Below are 23,360 nucleotides of genomic sequence, written 5' to 3'. Positions count from 1 at the left end.
AGAGCATGTTACCAGAAGTTAACTATAGATCTAATGATAAACTAGAGTATGTAGCCACAAACTACTCCATAGCTGCCGCCGCTCACCACTCAGAGGAGTGGCATGCCGCTTCTATGAACGGCGATCGGCGGCAGCGGAGGCGTGCCAGCTCTCCCCTACACAGGCTATAGCACACTGAGGCAGGCGTGTTTCCGTCTGATTTACTCAGTGTGAATATACCCTAACTGTGATAAGGACACAGGAAACTTAAGTACAGTGTTCCTGTATTCTCTATGTGGAGGGGGTAAGCTGCAGTGAGAGAACTCTATGCAGCTTCTCTCTCCTGAAACAAAGGGGTCAGGTGGGGATTTTATATTGTCGATCAGTGTACAATCGGGAGAGCCCCATACATAGTATACTGACAACTGAACAGTCTGCGAGTGGCAGGTACAGCTGTCAAAATTGCCACATCTTAAAAAAATAAGCACGTCTGATGCACTAACCCGCCTCCAGTGCGCCAGACATGCTGATTTACATATACTAAATAACGGCCATAACAACTACAGAGCCTAGCAGATCTCCAGAAGAATGGCACCAAATCAGAGGGACAATGTTGATCGTCGAATATAACAGACATCAACTGCCATTAAATGGCGGACATCCACTCAATTTCAATAGTGTGTGAACATCTTTCTGTGTTTTCAGTCCACTTCTGGTTTTGGTTGGAGAAAAAAAAAAAAAAATACTGAGCAAATTACTGAGCATAAATAGTGTGTGTGAACATAGCCTAAGGGTCCTATTCCACGGAGCGATAACCGGCTTAACCGATTATCGCTCCGTGGAACAGACACAACAATCAGTCGATGATCCGTGTCATCAGCTGATCATTTATTTAGGTTCAAACCGAAAATCAGGCACAGACTGTGCATCACTGCGTGGAATACCAATGTGCGGCGGGCGGCCGACAATTTTACAAACACCATGCTTTACCTAAGCATGTTGCAGGTCTTCTCCTGCACTGCTTTTACTCCTGGTCCTGCGTGCTGCAGCATCAGCTTCGTTGCGGCCTGTCTTAGCTGACAGACAGCTCAGCCAAATCACTGGCCAGGACCGCCGCGGCCAGTGACTGGCTGAGCAGTCTGTCAGCTAAGAAAGGCTGCAACGAAGCTGATGCTGCTGCGCGCGGGACCGAGAGAAAGAAGGAGCGCAGGAGAAGCCCTGCAACATGCTTCGGTAAAGCATGGTGTTTAACCCCTTCGTGCTGCAGCTAGTTTGGGCCTTAAAGAGAACCAATCATGGATGATAATCAAACATTTTTTTTCCCTAATTAGATGTATTTCATTATTTTATTAATATTTGTAAATATAATTATTTTTTTGGTTGCGTTTTTAAAATATTTACTTTTTACTTTCCTGTCTCGCGCCGGCTCTTTTTAAAAGAGCCGGCGCGAGACAGGAAGCTCCCGTCATGCAAAGCGGCAAGACCGGGCGCCGCCATCTTAATGACGCCACTTGCGTTCCACCGCTGGAACGCAAGAGACTAAATCAAGATGGCGGCGCCCGACCATGCTACAGCGGACCAGAGGATCAGGTTAAGTATAAGATACAGACTGCAAAGGCAGTCTGTGTCTTCATAAATAGACAAAATGAAGATACAGACTGCCTTTGCAGTCTGTATCTTATACTTTACCTGATCCTCTTGTTCGGTGGAGGAAGGCCGGGCGCCGCCATCTTGATTACGTCACTTGTGTTCCAGCGGTGGAACGCAAGTAGCGTAATCAAGATGGCGGCACCGGCCTTACTGCACCGAACAAGAGGATCAGGTAAAGTATAAGATACAGACTGCAAAGGCAGTCTGTATCTTTATAAATAGACAAAATGAAGATACAGACTGCTTTTGCAGTCTGTATCTAATACTTTACCTGCTCCTTTGTTCCGGTGCAGTAATGGCGACCGCCGCCATCTTTTTGACGTCACGCTGGAACGCACGTGACGTCATCAAGATGGCGGCGGCCGGCATTACTGCACCGGAACAAAGGAGCAGGTAAAGTATTAGATACAGACTGCAAATGCAGTCTGTATCTTCATAAATAGACTTCGTATAGATACAGACTGCCTTTGCAGTCTGTATCTTATACTTTACCTGCTCCTTTGTTCCGGTGCATTAATGCTGGCTGCCGCCATCTTGATGACGTCAATTGCGTTCCAGTGGTGCGTTCCAGCGTGACGTCAAAAAGATGGCGGCGCCCGGCATTACTTCACAGAAGAGGAAGAATTAGGTAAAGAATAAGATACAGACTGCAAAGGCAGTCTGTATCTTCATAGATAGACTTATCAAAGGTCCTCTCTCCCTAATAGGGATAGTGAATTTTAGGTGATTGGTTCTCTTTAATGACCAGGCTAATTTTTCAAAATCTGACCTGTCTCACTTTATGCTCTTATAGCTCAGTGACGCTTTAACGTATGCTAGCGATTCTGAGATTGTTTTTTTGTCACATATGGCACTTTATGATAGTGGCAAAATTTGGTCACTACTTTGTGTGTTTTTTGTGAGAAACATCAAAATAAATTTAATAAATTTGCATTTTATGAAATTCTCTGCTTCTAAAAAAAGAACGTCATAGCACATAAATTAGTTACTAAGTCACATTACCAATATGTCTTCTTTATTCTGGCATAATTTGGTAAACATATTTTACTTTTTTAGGGTGTTATGGGGCTTAGAAATTTATCAGCAAATTAGCACATTTTCGTGAAAGTTTCCAAAACTGATTTTTTTAGGGACCAGTTCTTTTTTTAAATGGATTTAGAAGTCTGGTATCCTGAAAACCCCCATAAGTGACCCCATTTTGGAAACTACACACCTTAAAGAATTAATCTAGGGGTATAATGAGCATTTTAACCCTACAGGGGCTGGAGGAAAGTATTCACAATTAGGCAGTAAAAAAATGGAAAATTAAAATTTTCCAATATATACGTTTAGATTAAAGTTTCTCATTTTCAAAAGGAACAGGAGAGAAAAAGCATCCCAAAATTTGTAATGCAGGTTCTCTTGAGTACAACGGTACCCCATATGTGGGCGTAAACCACTGTATGGGCACACAGCGGGGCTCAGAAGGGAAGGAGCGCCAATTAGCTTTTCCAATGCAAATTTTGCTGAAGAAGTTTCTGAGCGCCAGGTGCGTTTGCAGTGCCCCTGTAGTGTCAGCAGAGAGAAAAAAACCCATAAGTCACCCCATTTTGGAAAGCGCACCCCTCAAAGAATTCATCTTGGTGTGTGGTTACCATTTTGACCCCACAGGTATTACAGGAAAGTATTCAAAAGAAGACAGTAAAAATGAAAAACTCGAATTCTTCCAATAATATGTTCGTTTAGTTTGAAATTTCTCAATTTCTCGAGGAACAAGAGGAAAAAAGTACCCTAAAATTTGTAACACAGGTTCTCCTGAGTACAATAGTACCCCATATGTGGGCGTAAACCACTGTATGGGCACACAGCCGGGCTCAGAAGGGAAGGAGCGCCAATTAGCATTTTCAGTGCAGATTTTTCTGAAGAAGTTTCTGAGCGCCAGGTGCGTTTGCAGAGCCCCTGTAGTGTCAGCAAAATAGATTCCCCCCAAAAGTCACCCCTTTTTGGAAAGTGCACTCCTCAAAGAATTCATCTTGGGGTGTGGTGACCATTTTTACCCCACAGGTATTAGAGGAAAGTATTCAAAATTAACCAGTAAAAATGAAAAACTCGAATTTTTCAAATATGATGTTGAAATTTCTCAATTTGACGAGGAACAGGAGAGAAAACATACCCCAAAATCTGTAACGCAGGTTCTTCTGAGTAAAACTGTACCTCATATGTGGGCATAAACCACTGTATGGGCACACAGCAGGGCTCAGAAGGGAAGGAGCGCCAATTTACTGGAGCAAAACCGCAGCTAGTAATGGTTATTAGAATAGCGCAGTTACTAAAATAAAATAAAAAAATGAGATTACAGGTAATGTGGGGTGGTTACGGACAACCTGGGGTGGTTACAGGTAATCTGGAGTGGTTACGGACAACATGGGGTGGTCACGGGCAACGTGGGGTGGCTACGGGCAACCTGCAGTTCTTACAGACAATCTGGGGTGGATACGGGCAATGTGGGGTGGTTACGGATAAACTGAAGTTCTTATAGGCAATCTGGGGTGGGCACCGCAATCTGGAGGGGGTCATTGGCGACGTGGCGTGGCCACAGGCGGCGTGGCGTGGCCACAGGCGACGTGACGTGGCCACATGCAATCTGGGGGGTTACATGTAATCATCTGGCGTGATTACGGGGAACCTGGGGGGGTTATGTGCAACCTGGAAGGGTTACAGACAATCTGGGATTGTTACTGATAAACTGAAGTGCTTATAGGTAATCTGGGGTGGGTACCTGGCAATTTGGGGTGGTTACGGGCAACGTGCGGTGGTTACGGGCAATCTGGGGGGGGGGGGGGGATTAGGGGTAATTTGGGAGTAAACTGCAATTATTACTATAATAAAAAAATGTGTGTGTTTTATTTTTTGTATGTTTGTCACTTTTTGTACTTTACACATTCATTTTCACTGTATTACTATGATTAGTGTGATATTTTCTATCACAGTAATCATAATTCAGTGACAGAGACCAAATTTGTCTCTGTCACTTTAAATTTTCAGAGTTGGCTGGTTGTGGAGCGCATGCGCACTTCATAACCAGCCAAGACGCCGAAGAGGAAAGAGCTCCAGGATCAGGTAACGTATAAGGGGTAGGGGGCGTGACATCACTTTTTATCCCCTGTCACCAATCATTTATAGTGACAGGGGATAAAAAGTGCCGGGAGCACATGGTACAAGAGATCAGCGGTATATAGTATATACCGCTGATCGCTTGTACCGGGACCCCACAGGGGGGGTCCCGATGACTGCCCAATGCTCTCCGCTACCTCCGGTACATTCACGGCGGGGGGAGATGAAAGGCGGCGGCGGAACCGGTAATCCCCTTTACCGACGGCCGCCGCTGTAACGTTAATAGCGGTTAGGGGGGGGGGGGGGGACCCCACACACTGCCCCAACCCCTCAGCTACCTCAGGTAGCTGGAGGGGTGGGGTGGGGGCCGTTGGGGGCCCCGCAGCCTTATTCTCTGCCATCGCCGTAAAAAGCTGATGGCAGCAGAATAAGGACCCTTAGTGACCGCCGTAAAAAGCCGTATCGGCGGTCACTAAGGGGTTAAACAAGGGCTGCAAGGACATTCATAACAATGTCCCTGCAGCCCTCGCTAAACGATTATCGGGCCGTATGATAGGCCCAGTAAACGAGCACCAATCTAGCAGATTGGCGCTCGTTTACATTACTGATCGGGCCCTCATCGGCCCGTAGAATAGGACCCTTAGGTAGGAAACTGGTGGTGTGTCTTTGCATTTGTTGTGTTCTAAAACAACCAGTTCTCCCTAGTTTAGCTAACTTCAAATTAAAAAGTACAAATCAAAATACATTTACAAGTTTTTAAAAATTGTGGAGAATTTTTTTTTTTTATATATAAAATATGAATTCTATATCATTTCTACACAAGCCATAGACTTGGGAGGGGGGGGGGGGGGGGATATAGGGAGTTACTTACAATAAGGAAGGTGGCACCAAGAATGACGGCTTTGATCTTTACATCAAGATCCATTGGGAACTGAACGCCAAAGTTGTCAGCATCTGTAAAATACTCCTTCACAGCCCCAGACCATTGTTTTGAAACCTTTCCAAGTACAGAGGACTCATCAAGTGACTTCAGCTAAGAAGAGGAAATAAAAGTAGGAAGTGTTGTGAAAACAAGACATGGAATTGTTATAATGTATACGTATGTACAGGGTTATAAGTTTAGCATTACATAAAATTTCTGTTAGCACCTTTTGCTACCTATTTGAGGCAGAGTCCCTGCAAGTAAATGCTCAAACCACCTTTAAAATGAAATTGTATAATGTATATTAAAGGTCACTTATGTTATTTTTCGATGCCAACAGTGTTCTCCTTTAACCCTTAGACGACCCTGGACGTAGGGTTACGTCATGGAAGTCTGTCCCCAGACGACCCATGACATAACCTTACGTCCTGGGTGTTTCTCCCGCTATGAAGCGTGCTCTGGAGCGGAGCGCGCTTCATAGCAGGTGGGGGCCGGCTGCAATCAGCAGCCGGGACCTCACCGGCAATGACACGCTGCAGCGATCGCGCTGCCGCGTGTCATTAACCCCTTAAACGCCGCGATCACGGCGCGACCGCAGCGTTTAAGTGTAAGTGACAGGGGGAGTCCCCTGTCACTTACCGATCGGGACCCCCGCAGTGTGACTGCGGAGGTCCCGATCGTTGAAACGGACTGCCGGAGGTCTCTTACCTGCCTCCGTGCGGTCCGATCGGCGATCTGCTACACTGAGCCTGCACAGGCAGGCTCAATGAGCAGATCGCCGATAACACTGATCAATGCTATGCCTATGGCATAGCATTCATCAGTGTAGAAATCTAAGTATTGTATGTACAAGTCCCCCAAAGGGACTTCAAAAGTGTAAAAAAAAAAGTTCAAAACACTAACACACTACCCCAAAGCCCCTCCCCCAATAAAAGTCTAAATCACCCCCCTTTCCCATTATATAAATAAAACATATAAAAATGAATAAATAGATAAACATATAATATACCGTAGCGTGCGGAATTGTCCGATCTATTAAAATATAACAAGCGTCATTGTGACCGGTAAACGGCGTACACGAAAAGAGGGGAAAAAGTGCGCAGATTACCGATTTTATGTTACATTATATATTAAAAAAAATCAATAAAAAGTGATCAAAACGTCCGATCTTCACAAATATGGTATTAATAAAAACTAGAGATCATGGCGGAAAAAATGACTCCACATACAGCCCCGTAGGTGAAAAAATAAAACCGTTATAAGCGTCACAATAGGAACATTTTATTAATATTTAATTGGCAAAAAAAAGGATTTCATAAAAAAATATATATATAACATTAGAGAATCTGTGTAACCTGCATATGGTTGTGTTCGGACTGACCTATAGAATAATAGTGTCATGTCGCTGTTACCATATAGTGCATTACGTAGACACAGGAACCCCCCAAACATTACCATATTGCATTCTTTTTTACGATTTCACCTATTTATATCTTCATAAATAATATATTTGGAATTCCATCGTACATGTTATGGTAAAATGAATGACGCCATTACACAGTACAACTATTCCTGTAAAAAACAAGCACTTACATGGCTTGTAGATAGAAAACTGAGAGTGCTAGAGCTCTTAGAAGGGGAGGAGGGAAAAACGAAAACTAAGATCAAAATTTGCGCGGTCCACTGGGTCATTTTGGGCCTGGTCCTCAAAGGGTTAAGACGGCTGAGACCTGGTAGTTAATCCTTGTTTGTAGGAGATTACCTATAAGGTGCCACTAAAAATGCTTAGTGCACATTATATTATGCCACCATTAAGGAGTTTATGCTTTGTATTAGTGTGAATAGTGCAAATGCCAGCACGTTTCAGGGGTGCCTTGGATTACAAGCAAAATTTGTTCCGGGACCGTGCTAACTATTAAAGCAAAGCAAAGTATTCCCATAAGAAATAATTGAAATGCAGACAATTGGTTCCAAAAATCCCAAAATAATGATTTTTTTAAAATTCTGAACAGCATGTAAAACAAATTAAACATTTAAACAGCTGAATATGTGATATTCTAAGTTACTGTACAGTAATGGAGAGGATGGGAAACACAAGAGCGGACAGAGACTGCAGGGAGTATGAAGGAATGAGCAGGGCAGATGTGGGCACATACATGCAGCACTCTCTGTCCGGGAGAGAGTGGTTATAGCTATGGAGAGATTACCTCCACAGTCCTGTCCCCTGATGCAAGCCCCAGTCTTAAGTGGATCTGCTATGATTTGGAAAGTGAGGGATACCTACTGGGTCAGAGTACAGGGCTGTAGACCCCGCTATGCAGACCATGCCCATCACCCGCTCCCCCTCCCACCCAGTACAGGGAGCTCTTAAACCAAAGCAATGCTCTTAAACCAAGTCACAATTTTGAAAAACTGTGAGCTCTTGCAAAACACTCTCAATCCAAGTTACTCTTAAACCACTGTATCTGGATTTTAACATGCACTAAATAAAGCTTGAAGTTTTCCTGCTACGGAGCTGAAGAATCGCTTTTTTTTGTGCTGGATCACCATTGCAAATCAGCATAAGTTTATTCAACTTCTGTGCCGCCACCCTAGGAACCACATACTACATGCATGAATATGGTAAGCAGACTTGCTTTCTTTTTGCCCATTTATAAAGGCTCCATACACCAGAACTCTCCTCAAGGGGAAAACACTTCCGCCTTATAACATTTTTAGCTCAAATCAAATTTGATAACAATATTTGTACATAAAAAAAAGTAAATATCCCTGCCAGAAATCCAATATATACCATGGTCCCCAATATTTAGGGTTCACACACTCTCTCTACTGTTTTGGTGCGAGATTAATGTGACACTAACTAGCACTTCTTAATGTCACCAAAAAAAAAAAAAAAAAATCTTTAGAACAATACCTCAAAGTTCACATCTGAGCAGCAACTACACGGGATGCAAGGTCCATGCAATTTGAAGATATCTTCTTCTCTATCATTTTGTATAGTAAACTTGGGTAGACATGGGTGCCAGTTCTGTTTTATGTAGCCAACAATCTGTCCAGGAGGGGCCTGCACTTCCATCTGTGAGGAGAAACAGCCAACATTATAGTAAACAGGTACTTTCCATAAAGAATAAGTTTTTATCATCCCAGATACAAATTCAAAAGAACTCATGCAGAGCCTTAAAAAAAAAAAAAAAAAAAAAAAAGTTGTGTATGGAGTAGATATATCTGACGCACTCCAGAAGAGAGAAAACTGTAACAAAAATATTAAAGCCATCTGGTTCAGATGCCGGGATCCCACCTTACTTTTCTGCACATACCAGCTGTGTGTGGGAAAGATATGGGGCTTAACTTGAAGGGAGGGACAGGAATCTGCTTGGTGCCAGATGCAATCACAGCCAGACAAAGAGTCTAAAGTCTATTCCACAGTAACGATAATCGGCCGGATCGGCCCCATTTGGCTCGATTTGGCCGATTATCGTTCGGTGAAATAGAGAGAACGATCAGCCGATGATCGAGTCATCGGCTGATCGTTCATTTAGGGCCAGACCTAAAATCATCGTTCCCCCACCGCGCATCGCTACGGTTGAATAGCGGTGCACGGCGGGAGACCGACGATTTCACAAGCAGCAGCATACATTACCCGCACGCTCTATCGTCAGAATGGCTGGTCAGCTGACGGAGCACTCAGCCAATCTCAGGCCGGGACCTCCGCGGCCTGTGATTGGCTGAGTGTGGCCCTCGGTCAACGATCATCGGGCTGTGGAATAGGCTCAGTAAACGAATGGCGATCTAGCAGATCGCCACTCGTTTACATCGTTGATCGGGCCCTACTCGGCCCGTAGAATAGGACCCTAAAAGGGGTTATCCAGTGCTAAAGAAACATGGCCACTTTCTTTCAGAGACAACACGACTCTTGTCTCCAGTTTAGGTGTGGTTTGCAATTAAGCTCCATTCACTTCAATGAAACTGAGTAGAAAAACCCTGCACAAGTTGGAGACAAGAGTCGTGTTGTCTCTGGAAGAAAGTGGCCATGTTTTTGTAGCGCTGGATAACCCCTTTAAGGCTCTATTACACACAGATTTATCTGACAGACTATTGAAGCCAAAGCCAGGAATGGATTTGAAAAGGGGGAAATCTCTGTTTCCTTTATGACCTGTTCTCTTTTTATAGTCTGTTCCTGGCCTTGGCTTAAAAAAAACCTGCCATATAAAGTGTGTGTGTGTGTGTGTGTGTGTATAAAAAGACCCTTAGATGGGGTGGTAGAACATAAGAATAGCATAGCTGATATTTTTCTAACCCTTGACACGTTTATCCACATTCCTTTTTCATTGTCTAAACTCAGTAGCAAAACAAGACTGAAGACAACAAATAAGCCCCTATAAACTTAGAATTAAAGTTGGCCGAACTCACTACAGAATAAGTAGGTGAAGATAAGGGTCAGATGTGATGGATTTTTAATGCCCTACACTTTTGTAGTCCGAGGACTAAGCCGGCGCCAGAGTTGTCTGGCTGTTGCATACTCCTCCTCATAGAGAAAAGATGAACATTTGGCAGTGTGTATGGGGAGGTCAGGAGCAATAACAGTCGGCTTAATCATTTATTTACAGTATAGGTATAGTATAGGCACCTTTAAAGGGAGTCCGCCATATGGAGCGGCAGGCAACCACAGTTAAAGCAATTCTGTACCCACAATCTGACCCCTCCAAACCACTTGTACCTTCAGATAGCTGCTTTTAATTCAAGATCTGTCCTGGGGTCCGTTCAGCAGGTGATGCAGTTATTGTCATAAAAATAACTTTTAATCCAGCAGCGCTGTGTCTAACGGCTGGGGCTTACATTTGTATATGCACTAGGCTGGCACAACCTCTCTGTCCTTCCTCCCCACCCTCCTGATTAGGAATGCTCATGGCAGATTGCTCCCTATTCCCCAACTGTTTGTATAATGAACATCTGCTGGATCGTTAATACACCTGTGCAAAGCTCAAACAGCAGTAAATGTTGAGGAGGGTGGAAAGGAAGGACCGAGAGGGTGTGCCAGCCTAATGCATATACAAATGTAAGCCCCGGCCGTTAGACACAGCGCTGCTGGATTAAAAGTTATTTTTTTGACAATAACTGCATCCCCTGCCGAACGGACCCCAGGACAGATCTTGGATTCAAAGCAGCTATCTGAAGGTACAAGTGGTTTTGAGGGGTCAGATTGTGGGTACAGAGTCGCTTTAAGGTCTTTTTACACAAGCAAGTGGTTGCCAACCTGTCAGATCAGCTGTTGACAGTGAGCGGGGGCCATGAGGAGCTGCAGGGGGGCTCCCTGGACGATCTTTAGATTGTTCAGGGTGCTCATAGGAGATAGCTCAGTCTCAGTCTTACTTAACGAAAAATATGTATATATATCACGTTTTCCAGGCAGTCCTCAGACTGCATCCGCCTTCTCCAGGCAGCGGGATTCAAATGCCAATTGTTTGGGTTCACTCTTGTCTAGTAGTTTCCTCACCTTTTCGTTAAGTTCATAGTTTAGTTCCAATGCAAATGAGGTGGTTTGGCGCACTGGGGCCAGGGCTACCGTCCTCAGTGTACTCTGGTGCTCGTCACTGCAGGGTGCCAATTGAATATTCATTAGGAGGGCAGGACCTGCCAGGGCAAATCAGTAGCACAGCACCCAGTGGCGCCAAAGATCAAGGTACAATCACTACCTTCACCCTAGATGCGTCTAATTTGCTGAGTTTCCCTTAAATTCTCCAAGACAATTTTGTTCCTATTCCTGGGATCAGTGGAAAATATCAATGCAATACTAAACATGGCAACTGTATTAGACAAAATACACTTATATACTAAGCCTTATACACTTACTTTCTGCAGACAGCAGGGGAAACAACATGCAGAGCATCGGTAAGGTCGGATGAGCCGAATAACCTCCCGGCTGGCATTATCGACAATCGTCATAGAAAATGACCGAGCAGCTCCACAAAAGTTCCGAGTACAGCAATCATTCTCTTCAGCAGCAAAGTATACTCTCTGACCCATGCTATTCTTGATTTCATATTTGTTATTTGTTTCAAAGCCGGTAAAAGCTGAACAAGGAGATTAAAAGTTATTAAAAGTGAACAATTCCATATAAAAAAAAATTTGGGTGGGCTATTTAGCTCTTTTACAGCAACCTATGGACTGGTGATACAGGCATGCAGTGAGTCTGTGCTGCTGTACAGGATACGCCCGAAAATCAGGTTTACACATAGACCATCTGATCAAATATTCTAATTTATATGACAGACAAATCAGATTTCCATTAAATCAATAAATTAGATCAAAAGCAACTTAGTTAGAAATCCATCAGACTACATTAGTGCCATGGCTTCTGTTCTTACCCCCTTACTGTACCATACATTTACTGTTAAACAGCCAGTATTAGAGATACCAGATGTGTAACCCTTTAAATTGCAGGTGTCAAACTGCCGCCCTCTATCTGTCGAAAAACTACAATCTCAACCTCTTCCCCCCACCACCTACACACAGTTTGGAGAGCAAAAAGGACCAACCCATAGCTTTTTATATGTGCCATCACTACCTTCTGAGGACCATGGGGATCCCCAAAATTGTAAAAAATACCATCATGAAGTGATGACACAGTCTAGTGATACACCTCTTTTACTAAAAAAGGAAGCCCTTCAAAATACTAAAAGGTAATAGATATAGGGTAAACTTAAAGGAGAAGTCCAGTGAAAATTTTTATTTTAGTATTGTATTGCCCGCCCAAAGTTATACAAATCCCCAATATACACGTATTATGGGAAATGCATATAAAGTGCTTTTTCCCTGCACTTACTACTGCATCAAGGCTTCACTTCCTGGATAAAATGGTGATGTCACGACCTGACTCCCAGAGCTGTGGGGGCTGTGGCTGCTGGAGAGGAGGATGGCAGGGGGACACAGGGCACTGGAGGGACACTGAGCATCTCTCTGCCATCATCCTCTCCAGCAGCCAAAGCCCCCACAGCTCTGGGAGTCGGGTCGTGACATCACCATTTTATCCAGGAAGTGAAGCCTTGATGTAGTAGTAAGTGCAGGGAAAAAAGCTCTTTATAAGCATTTACCAATTGGGGGGGCAAAACAATAATACTTTAATAAAAATTTTCACCAGACGTCTCTTTTAAAACATATTTTACACTTGAATGCTTTTTTTTTTTTATTTAAGCGGGAATGCTAAGTGGCAGCAAATTAAGGTAGAAACACTATTTGATGTTTCACACAGATTCTGTGAAACCAATTCTCATCAGAATTGTTGCTAGATCACACGTTAGAAGTGTATCTGCGATTATGTGTTAGACACTCAATTTAAATACAGTTAACACACTCCTGCACCTAGTCTGTTTTCAATACCCCCATATTCAGTGAATAAGCCTTGCTGTAATGCTGCCATTTATTATCCAACACAGGAGATGTACAGAGGCTTCGCCTAGACATCTTTAGCTGAAGCAGAGTATGCAACATGGAGAAAGTATCAGAGCATTCTGTATATAGTCAATGAACATACTATACTTTATAATGTGTTCTTTAGCTAAATATACCAGTAATGTACCTTCCAGTAGCTCCACTTGTTGATGGACAAGAAGTTGGTCTATCTGTCAAAAGCAAAGGACAAAATTATCAGTAACTGAACAGGCAAGAATCTAAAATAAGCAGTTTGGAATAAAAATGGGTTTATTAGGGGTGTAACATTAAATCCTGTGGGAACTAAGGGTTGGCAAACACCTTCAAACAGTCATCTGAACAATCCCTCGGGCTGACAGTTATCTCTCCCGTCCTTCCCATATGAGGGTTTGGCATTGCTAAACCTTTATGTGTTCTCAATGATGTGGGGAAGGTTTCAAGGTTTTTTTTTTTTTTTTGAGGGGTGGGGTGGGGTGTGCATTTTATGTCTCAAAAAATTCAGTGGGAACATAGCCTGACAATTTTCACTTGTTTTCAAAATGTACCCCACTGGAAAAAAAAGATTACAAGAGATCTTGAAATCATAAAAGTATAGAAAAATAAATTAAATTAAAGCTTACTATTTACCTGACACAGATATTCCAATCCCGGTGGACAGTTGGGATCCGCTGGAGGTGCTGGCATCCATGCAGACTGTGGGCCACCTGGACCCATAGGCTGGTTTTGAACAGGAGGACCATAGTTAGGCTGGCCTGGGGGACCTGAAGCAGTAAAGCAAAATACAAGATGAAATCAAGTCCAAACCTTCATTTTTGCACACATTAAGTACGGTACACTTCTGTGGGCCAATGGACAACAAGTAATTGAACAAGGAACTGAGGAAGCAAAATGGTGCATTCATCTTTTTTTTCAATCTAAGAAGGCGCTCTGCACAAGCTTTTAAATATTTTAGGGTTTGCAAAAAAAAAAAATATATATATATGAGAGGCTCTGTATCGCTAGTGTTGCATAAAGCAATGCTAGTAATATGTACCTGTGCAGGGATCAGGCCCTATAGTTCCTAACACAACCAGTGGCGTGAACAGAGGGGCCGTGATGTCCCCTACTGAATAATATGAAAAGACGACGAAATAATAATAATAATTTTTTTTTCTTCTTTATAAACAGAAGTGAGCCCAGGGAATTCCATGCATATGTCTGTCACTGTCTGGCATGACAACAAAACTAATGAGTACATACACACACGTACGTATCCTATAATTAGCACACAGACACCAGCCTTTGGCTCCATAGAAGCTTAGGAACAAGAAACCTGTATTCATATAAAGATAAGGATATAAGCACCAAATTCAGTGCAATAGCATAAAAGGAGCCTATTTCTCCTGATTCCCTTATGGAGGAGGGACGGAGTTAGACTGACTTTAATGTGTGCGTGTGTTCTTGGGCTCTATAGTATGGCAACAACCACAAGTCTTGCCCCCTATGTTCTACTGAACCGATATCACTATGGAACCCTAGAATGTGTTATTATAGCCATGCAATACAGTTTATAACAAAATATCCCTGGTTTTCTGTAAAACAAGTTAAAATAAGTGATAGGGCAGCATATAAAGAGTCACAGGAAATGTATAAATATGATTATTTTTCTTTCACGAAGAGCAAATGCATATCTATCGGGGTTGTAAATGCATCCCTTTAGACTTCATAATGTTTTAAAAGCCAATTATAGACTCAGGCCATTAGCAATTACCTAGGAAATCTACAGCACCATCAGCAGAAAAGTTATGGTATCAGTTTCCAAAGATGGTAGGTTTCAGAATGTTCAATGCAATCTATCACTTAAAAACATTATAAACAAGATTGAAAAAAATATAAAAAAGAAATAAATAATCAGGCATTTCACCTTGATATGCTCCAGCTGGGGCCTGTGCATATCCATAAGGACCTGGCATGCCGCCTGGCATGCCTTGAGGTGGGTATCCAGGACCAGGATAATTCACGGGTGCATATCCTTGAGCTTGGTAGCCTGGACCTGGGTTCATCCCAGCTGGGTTTTGTCCATAGTTCCCATCTAAAATGTATGTAATGTCAATTTAATGCAATACAATATATATAAAAATTTATCATCCGGTCATCTTTTACTATAATATAGATCTGTTCCTCTTCACCATCTGCTTTGTCAACACCTAGGGTGACCATACATTTTCAGCTGTACATAATTGCAGTTTGTAATGCTTATCCTTGGCTTACAGTAGCTCTTAGTTGTGTCTATGTGCAGATAAGGCTTTGCTGGTCAACTGTGAACAGTATGCATTGAAGGAAAATTACCCCCTTGCTGTGACGGCATCATGCATTGTACATAAGTTGCTGCCACCCATCACTGGTCTCATGGGACTTTTTTTTTTTTTCTCAAAGGGACCCTTTAACAGCCATTACTTTGATAAAATAAGCATACCACAGATACCTTTTCAATTTACATAGATTATTCCCATGTCAGAATTTTTCCATTATGTGCCAAAGAGGCTGAAATGGCTCCTCAGGTATGACTGCCCAGATATCACCGCCCACCAGCTCTTCTGCTATTCCACCCAAAGCCCACTTGTTTCCGCCCTCTTACCCAGTAATTTAAAGCCACAAGGCAGTCTTCTCATTCCTTATTCGTGGTGAAGTCGAACACAAGTATTGTCTGACCATAGGACATTGCATGTATAGTGATGTAATTTTCTCTTAGAGGTTTCATTGATGTTCTGCAAATTTAGGTAGCGAATGTGTAGAAACAACAAAGATTACATTAGTTGTGCATGCACCGTCCTGCTGTTGTGCAACACTTGTGTAATATTTCATAAGGGATAGAGGACTGAGAATAGCGCTTTCTGGCTGAAAATCACAAGCGGAGGGAAATTGGGTGCGAGTGGGTCATGGTCATAGCAGATGAGGAGATGGTCTTTGAGAGGTGGTCACTTGCAGCAATGAAGCGCACCTCATGTACACTTTAGCCTCATTTACATTCTTAAACTGCCTTTTCAGTGCAGAAGCAACCTATAAATATAAAAAACTGTATGTCACTGAGGCTAAGCTCTAACCAGCCATGGTCTTAGTTTATCAAGTAGATAGCCGTTGACAGGTTCTCTAGAAAAAGAAGAGGACATCCCCCTATTATTTACCAGCTAGTAACAAAAAGGAATCCACATACAATGGCTGCACACAGGTTAATCATGTTATACTGAAATTAACAGTTTAATAAGACAAAACTGATTTGCATTAGATTCTTAACATAATCTACCTTTATTACAAATAATACCAATCCTTATTACCTTTCATTTCCATTGTCACAGCAGAAGTCTAATGTTCCTGAAAAACAAAAATGGCATTTGTGTAAGAACAGAAAGTGTTTAATAGTACAAAAAAGCCAGAGAAATTAAAAGGAAAGGGCTGCCGGTGTCTGTGGGGAAAATTCCAAAATAAGTAAATAAATAAATGACCAGAACTCCAACATAAAAAAAAAAAAAAAAAAAACAGCAGGAGGTGGTCTTTAAATGTGCCTCAAATAATAACTAACGTTTGTCCTGCCAACACATGTGGTCTATACATGCACACTTTCTCAATGCAAATAAAATAAGAGCAGACGTTCCCAAGGCTTCTTTATTCCTAGCTCTCCAGAGGTCATACACAAGGGATATGCACTGCCGCATTTGCGTATGAAAACGTAGAAAGACAAAAGACAGGACACTTGTCACTAACCGGTTGCTAGAAGTAAATCTAAAATTAGTCATCTACAACATAATTAAATGTGCTATTACTCTCTATGACTCCCATAAATATTTGCTTAGTTGCAGAGACCTGGTGCAGGTATACCAGTATATCATTCAGCTGGACTGCCAATATATGCCACAAACATAGCTTGATTTTAGATATGAACATAGCCTTGGTCCTCCTCTCACAAGAGGGGCGGCTGCAACCTTATGCAGCCTTAACTTACACTGCATTGCTAGGGCAGTGTTACCAGCTGCTGCTGCCCTAGGCACTACACCTGCAGACGCTCCATCTTTGCTCACCATTTAGCATCAGGATTTTCTAGTTTCTGATCATACTGATATCTGATCAGTCTTAGGCCGCATTCCCACATTTACTATACTACACTACCTGCCACCGAAACCAGACCCTCATGCGGTAACCAATAGGTGGCTAATAATCCTGGTAACAGCACATGACTACTGGAGAAGAAATGGGAGCCTGGTTTCGGCCACATGCATTTCTCTACATTTAGAAACACTGTCTGAATCGCGTTTTTACATGGTTTAACAGTTTAAAAATATAAAACAAAATGTCCACATTGAATCGCTGAATAAAGCAGTCTTCATATTGTTTGAAGGAATTCTCATCACAGGATTGGTAGGTAATAGCTCCAGGTGTCACATTTAACACAGCCACACCAGACCTGACCAATACCGCCATACTGTGACTGGTTAACACCGCCACAGCAGACCTGACCAATACCACAATACTGTGACTAGATTCCACACCATACTGTAACTGGATAACACCTACCCCCTGCAAGGTGCTTTCCTAGGCACCGGCCTAGTGGTAAATACAGCCCTGTGAATTGCTAGACAGATTGGACTGCAGAAAAAAAAAAAAAAAAAAAAAAGATTAAAAAAAAATAAGGCATGCATTTAGCTTACTGTCTGGACTGGATGTACCCACTTCTTGTCCGAGAACATGACACATACCTGCCAGGTGGAGGCCATAGAGAATACTTGTTTGGAGTTTTTGTGGCTAAGGCTCGGTTCACACTGAGTTTTTGCTGACCGTTTTATGGACGAAAAAAGGATGCATTTGCCTGCATCAGTTTGGCTCAATTTTTTCCATTTGCTTCCCAAAAAAATTTGGTAAATCATGTTTTTGTTTACGCTAAAAAAAAATTGATCAGTTTCAATCTTTTTTTATCATGAAAGTCAATGGTAAATCTGATCCAAACAGATGCATGCAAATGCAGCCAAATGAACCCGGCCTAATGTAAACCTATCAACATGTGCAACAAATGCAATGTAAAAGAGTCCCTTGTACCACAGAGGAAAAAAAAAAAGTTTCATAGTAAAACTAGATTTGCATTTCCAGGAAAATACATAGTGCTTGAAAAGAGCAACTCTTTACCAGTGACTTCCTTTTAAGAGAAACTTTAATCCTGGGTGCCGTTGTTTAAGAGCAACTTTGCTCCCGTCCCTTTAAGAGCGTCATGAGTCCCTTTAGCAGCGACCTGGGTCCCTTCGCTCTTAATGGGACCCAGGTGGCTCTTAAACATAACCAAATCGCTCTTAAAGGTAACCAGGTCGCTCTTAAAGGGACCCATTTAGAGCGACTTGGATCCCTTTAAGAGCTACTTATGTAATTCCCCGTACCGTCCCTTTGAGAGCAGCTTGGGTACCGTCCCTTTGAGAGCGGCTTGGGTACCGTCCCTTTGAGAGCGGCTTGGGTACCGTCCCTTTGAGAGCGGCTTGGGTACCGTCCCTTTGAGAGCGGCTTGGGTACCGTCCCTTTGAGAGCGGCTTGGGTACCGTCCCTTTGAGAGCGGCTTGGGTACCGTCCCTTTGAGAGCGGCTTGGGTACCGTCCCTGCTACATGCCTGCTTAGCTCTGCTATTTTACTGACTGAACTCTGCTACTTATAATGGTAAAGATCATTGCTCAGTTACCATGACAATCTTACTCATGTCAGTGAGACAAAATCGTTAAGGACCTTCCATATACAGTGGTACCTCGGTTTTCGAACATAATTGGTCCTGGAAGGCTGTTCCATAAACGAGCAGTTCGAAAACCGAGCTGTAAGTTCCCATAGGGAACAATGTAAATGTGATTAATTGGTTTTTACACTCCATGGGTCAGGTGCAGAGCACCCGGCCCACAGAGTGCAAAAACACTCCACATCCCCCGCAACAGTGAGGCGGGAGCAGGCGGCTATTTAAACTTGCCGCCGTGCTCCTGCTCCAATCAGCTGCGGGGGACACCCTATAAAGAAGTGGGGAATCCCATCATAATGATGGGATTCCCCACTTCTTTACAGGGTCCCCCCGGCAGCTGAGAGGAGCAGGAGCATGGCGGCAAGTTTAAATAGCCGCCCGCTTCTGCCTCTCACTGCGGGGACAGGCTGTAAAGAAGCCGGCTCCCAGCGCTGTCCTCCTGTCTCTCCACACCAGCCCCTCCGCCGGCCCGGAGCGCTTCCCATAAACTTACCCAGCCTGTACACCCCTAAAGACTGCGGCGCGCCCGTGCTGTTGCGCCCGCAGCCCCGCTCACCAGCTTCTTGCTCCTCTTGCCTCTGCAGACTCTCTCTTACTCTGCAGAGGCGGCGGGGGAGCAGCGGGAGCAAGAAGCTGGTGAGCGTGGCTACGGGCGCGCCGCAGTCTATAGGGGTGTACAGGCTGGGTAAGTTTATCGGAAGCGCTCCGGGCCGGCGGGGGGGCTGGTGGGGAGAGACAGGAGGACAGCGCTGGGAGCCGGCTTCTTTACAGCCTGTCCCCGCAGTGAGAGGCAGGAGCGGGCGGCTATTTAAACTTGCCGCCGTGCTCCTGCTCCTCTCAGCTGCCGGGGACACCCTGTAAAGAAGTGGGGAATCCCATCATTATGATGGGATTCCCCACTTCTTTACAGGGTGTCCCCCGCAGCTGATTGGATCAGGAGCACGGCGGCAAGTTTAAATAGCCGCCCGCTCCTGCCTCTCACTGTTCCGAACACCTCTGTCAGCTGAACATCAGTTCAGCTGACAGTTATCCCCCTGGTTTTGTTCGGATACCGAGCAATGTTCGGATACCGAGCAAAACTTCAGGGGGAAATTTAGTTCGAAAACCGAATTGTTCAAACTCCGAGGTGTTCGGAAACCGAGGTTTTACTGTATTACATCTTCTATTGGCCAATAGTGGACATGTGACTGTGGATGGTGTGATACATTGCCTGACAAGACCTTAGAATTCCTATTGGCTGCTATATTTCAGCTATTTGCATATATGCTGTGATTGACTGTTAGCGGTTAGAGTGTGGCCATTATTTGCAATGGGCCATTATTTTCTAGGGGAAATTAGGGGTCTTTAAATGTAATTTCTTAAAAACGACAAATCAGATCGAAACGAAAACTATATAGCACACCTCACAGCGCCGAGGGCTTTGAAACGCAGTTTGAACGGAGTCTGTGCGCAAAGCGGTTCGGGCTGTATTACGCGAAGAAGAAAGAAGAATACGGATTACAATATAGTGCTTTTCAAGCACTATAATAAAACATATGTCATTCATTAAATGAGAAAATCAAAACTGTATGAAGATGGGATTAAGAGATAAGACAGACACTTTGCACATACAGGTCGGATTTGGTTGGTCCTTCCCCTCCTGCGGGTATACCAGTTTCACGAGCTTAGTGAAGTTTATTCTTACAATGTAAATAGAAACAAGCCGTTAATGACTCCTTTGCACGCTATACATGTGGGTCCATGTTGTCAGAGGTAAGCTGGGAAGAACAACGCTTGGTAGAAAGGCTACAAGCCAAAACTTTCCTGCTAAGGATCATGCAAATATAAATGACATGGTGTACAACAAAGGGTAAAGCTATGTTCACACCCCATTTTCTGCCCGACTCCAACATATACGTGAGAAAACATTAAAACACACACAATATGCCAGCCACTTGATTTGACTTGAATGGACAGAACAGTCATTTTGTAACTACATTCTGTCCATTTCCTGGGCATACTTTTTTTGTACAGGACTGAAAAGCATGGTCTGCCACATGAGTGACTCCTAAACACAGTATACGTCCAGGAAATGGACAGTGCATGGTCTTTAAAGGGGTTATCCAGCGCTACAAAAACATGGCCACTTTTCCCCCTACTGTTGTCTCCAGTTCAGGTGCGGTTTGCAATTAAGCTCCATTTACTTCAATGGAACTGAGTTTCAAAACACCACCTAAACTGGAGACAACAGTAGGGGGAAAGTGGCCATGTTTTTGTAGCGCTGGATAACCCCTTTAATGACTTCAAGGCAGAACGGTCATTTAGTGACTATGCACTGTCTATTTCCTGGACGTATACTGTGTGGCATGGCAGACCATGCTTTTGAGTCCTGCACCAAAAAGTATGCCCAGGAAATGGACAGAACGTAGTTACATAATGACTGTTCTGTCCCTTCAAGTCAAGTTGGCCGTCGGCACATCATCATCATTTTTCATAAGTTTCTGACATATAGCCTGGAATGGGGCAGAAAACGAGATGTGAACATAGCCTGACAGGAACAGTTTGTAAGGCTGAAAGAAGATATATGTCCAAGGAAGCTGAACTGCCACAGAAACAACACTGAGCCACAACATGCACACCTCTTCCTTCCCACACCCTCCCTGTCTTCACTGACTGACATACAAGGCTGAGCCTCCGGCCCTGTATGTCATTAAAGGAGACCTGTCACCCCCCTGTGCCGGGGTGACAGGCTCCCGACCCCCAGCTAGATCCCCTTATACTTACCTGATCTTGCCGAGTCCTGTTGCCAGAGTCAGTCCCGGGACGGAGATATCCAGGTCAGAAGCCGGCGAGCGTGCTCTGGAGAGAGGTCCGGCGTCCATAGAGAATGAATTGAGCCTGACTGATCTCTGATGCGCGCGCACGGCTCCATTCATTCTCTATGGACGCTGGACCTCTCTCCAGAGCCCGGCGCCAGCTTCTGACCGAGATATCTCCGTCCCGGGACCGGCTCTGGGACTCGGCGGGATCAGGTATGAAAAGGGGATCTAGCTGGTGGTCGGGAGCCTGTCACCCTGGCACGGGGGGGGGGGGTGACAGGTCCTCTTTAAGTCAATGAAGGTCCAAGCAGAGAGCACCATGTCAGACTAGAAAGAATACAACACTTCCTGTAGGACAAGACAGTAGTTGATAAGTACTGGAAGATATTAGATATTTAAAGGGAACCAATAATGTTAAAAGGCTTATTAAGCTAGGAAAATGTGTGGATACATCACCCATACATGTCCCTATATCCTCAATGCCTGCAAAGTAAAACCTGTAAACTTACTTTTACAAACCGGCACGCTGTATATTAATCACCCCCAAGTAGTCTCTGGGTGGTGGGCTGTTTGCAGGTAGTCACTGTCCCCTGAGCGGTCCTGCAATGTAATCACGCCCCTCTGAGCTTGAGGGGCGTTTTTCAAACAGCAGTGAAGCCGTGACATCATCCTGAGGCGTGCCGTAGCGCCCATCGGCGCAGCTATGTTCTCATCACTCCGCAAATGCACATTACAGTCCAATTCTGTGGTATAGGCAGCGTGATGAGAATGTAGGCGCGCTAATGTGCATTGTGGCACACCTCTGGATGATATGTCTGGTTATGCTGGCTTGTGATGACAACAAACATATAATTTCTTCAATAATAAGTGAAAATTCTTCTTTATGGAAAAATAAAAAAAATCCCCTGAAAATAAGACATAGCGCATCTTTAGGAGCAAAAATTTATATAAGACACTGTCTTATTTTCGGGGAAGCACAGTATATATTTGTATATGTGTATATCTAGCCATGCATCTATATTTATGTCATGTGTCTGTAATTCATCCCCCTTGTCCACCAGGCTTACATGAGAATTCTCACATATGCCTGGTGCTGAAAGTTGTTAGGCAGGCTGTTTATTCATATAATAAGGGAAGAAGGTGGTCATTTTGTTACGTTGACCCTTCAGCTACAGGGGGTTGGTAATAACGGCCAGGAGGCCAGAGGCTGTACTCATACAGCTTAGGATGTGGTTGTTATATGGGCACCTCCACGTCCTTAGATGGGTGAGGTAATAGGCTTATTACCTGGATTGTCCAGATACTGCAGACAGGAGAGGTGAATGTGAGCATGCTGCAAAATGTAATGTAAGCTTAATATAAACAAATGAACAGAAATGATGAAAAGTCACAAAAAAAATTAAATATTTTATGCATCATATGCAACATGCCCACAATTATACAGGAAACCAATACTAAGTTCTGTGAGAGGTAACAATCATGGTTCCAATACCTAGCCATTTGCGAGTCTAATAAAGATTGTCTTACAGTATTTTACGGTTTTGTCCCAGGCTCTCTCTCTTGGTGGCAGGATAACCCCTTCAAGGCGTCAGACATTCTTCTGTTGCTCCTTGAGTGACATTTCCTTACAGCTATGTTTGCAGGATCTTTCGCAACAAAGTTTAAATCAACAATTATATATGTCAACTGAGGAATGTGAAGGAAAAAAAAAAAAGATCACAGAACCATCTTCCAAGACTTCTATACCGATGGC

General features: G+C 43.6%; 1 protein-coding gene across 3 annotated transcripts in view; it reads right to left on the bottom strand.

Annotated features, from left to right (window-relative positions):
• Positions 1–23,360, bottom strand: part of LOC138795806 (phospholipid scramblase 2-like) — a 68,059-nt gene that overhangs the window by 2,649 nt on the left and 42,050 nt on the right. For all 3 annotated transcript variants that reach the window (XM_069975394.1, XM_069975393.1, XM_069975392.1), the window contains 7 exons: positions 16,387–16,423; positions 14,976–15,143; positions 13,700–13,833; positions 13,221–13,263; positions 11,495–11,715; positions 8,559–8,720; positions 5,594–5,755 (listed from right to left, as the gene is read on the bottom strand). In XM_069975394.1, coding sequence (XP_069831495.1) covers positions 5,594–5,755; positions 8,559–8,720; positions 11,495–11,715; positions 13,221–13,263; positions 13,700–13,833; positions 14,976–15,143; positions 16,387–16,399 — 903 coding nt within the window. In that variant the 5' untranslated portion in view covers positions 16,400–16,423. The remainder of the gene's footprint in view (positions 1–5,593; positions 5,756–8,558; positions 8,721–11,494; positions 11,716–13,220; positions 13,264–13,699; positions 13,834–14,975; positions 15,144–16,386; positions 16,424–23,360) is intronic.

Source organism: Dendropsophus ebraccatus, chromosome 6, assembly GCF_027789765.1.
Source record: "Dendropsophus ebraccatus isolate aDenEbr1 chromosome 6, aDenEbr1.pat, whole genome shotgun sequence".
Lineage (NCBI taxonomy): Eukaryota > Metazoa > Chordata > Amphibia > Anura > Hylidae > Dendropsophus > Dendropsophus ebraccatus.
Note: the sequence above shows the minus strand (reverse complement) of the source record. Positions and strands in the feature narration are given on the sequence as shown.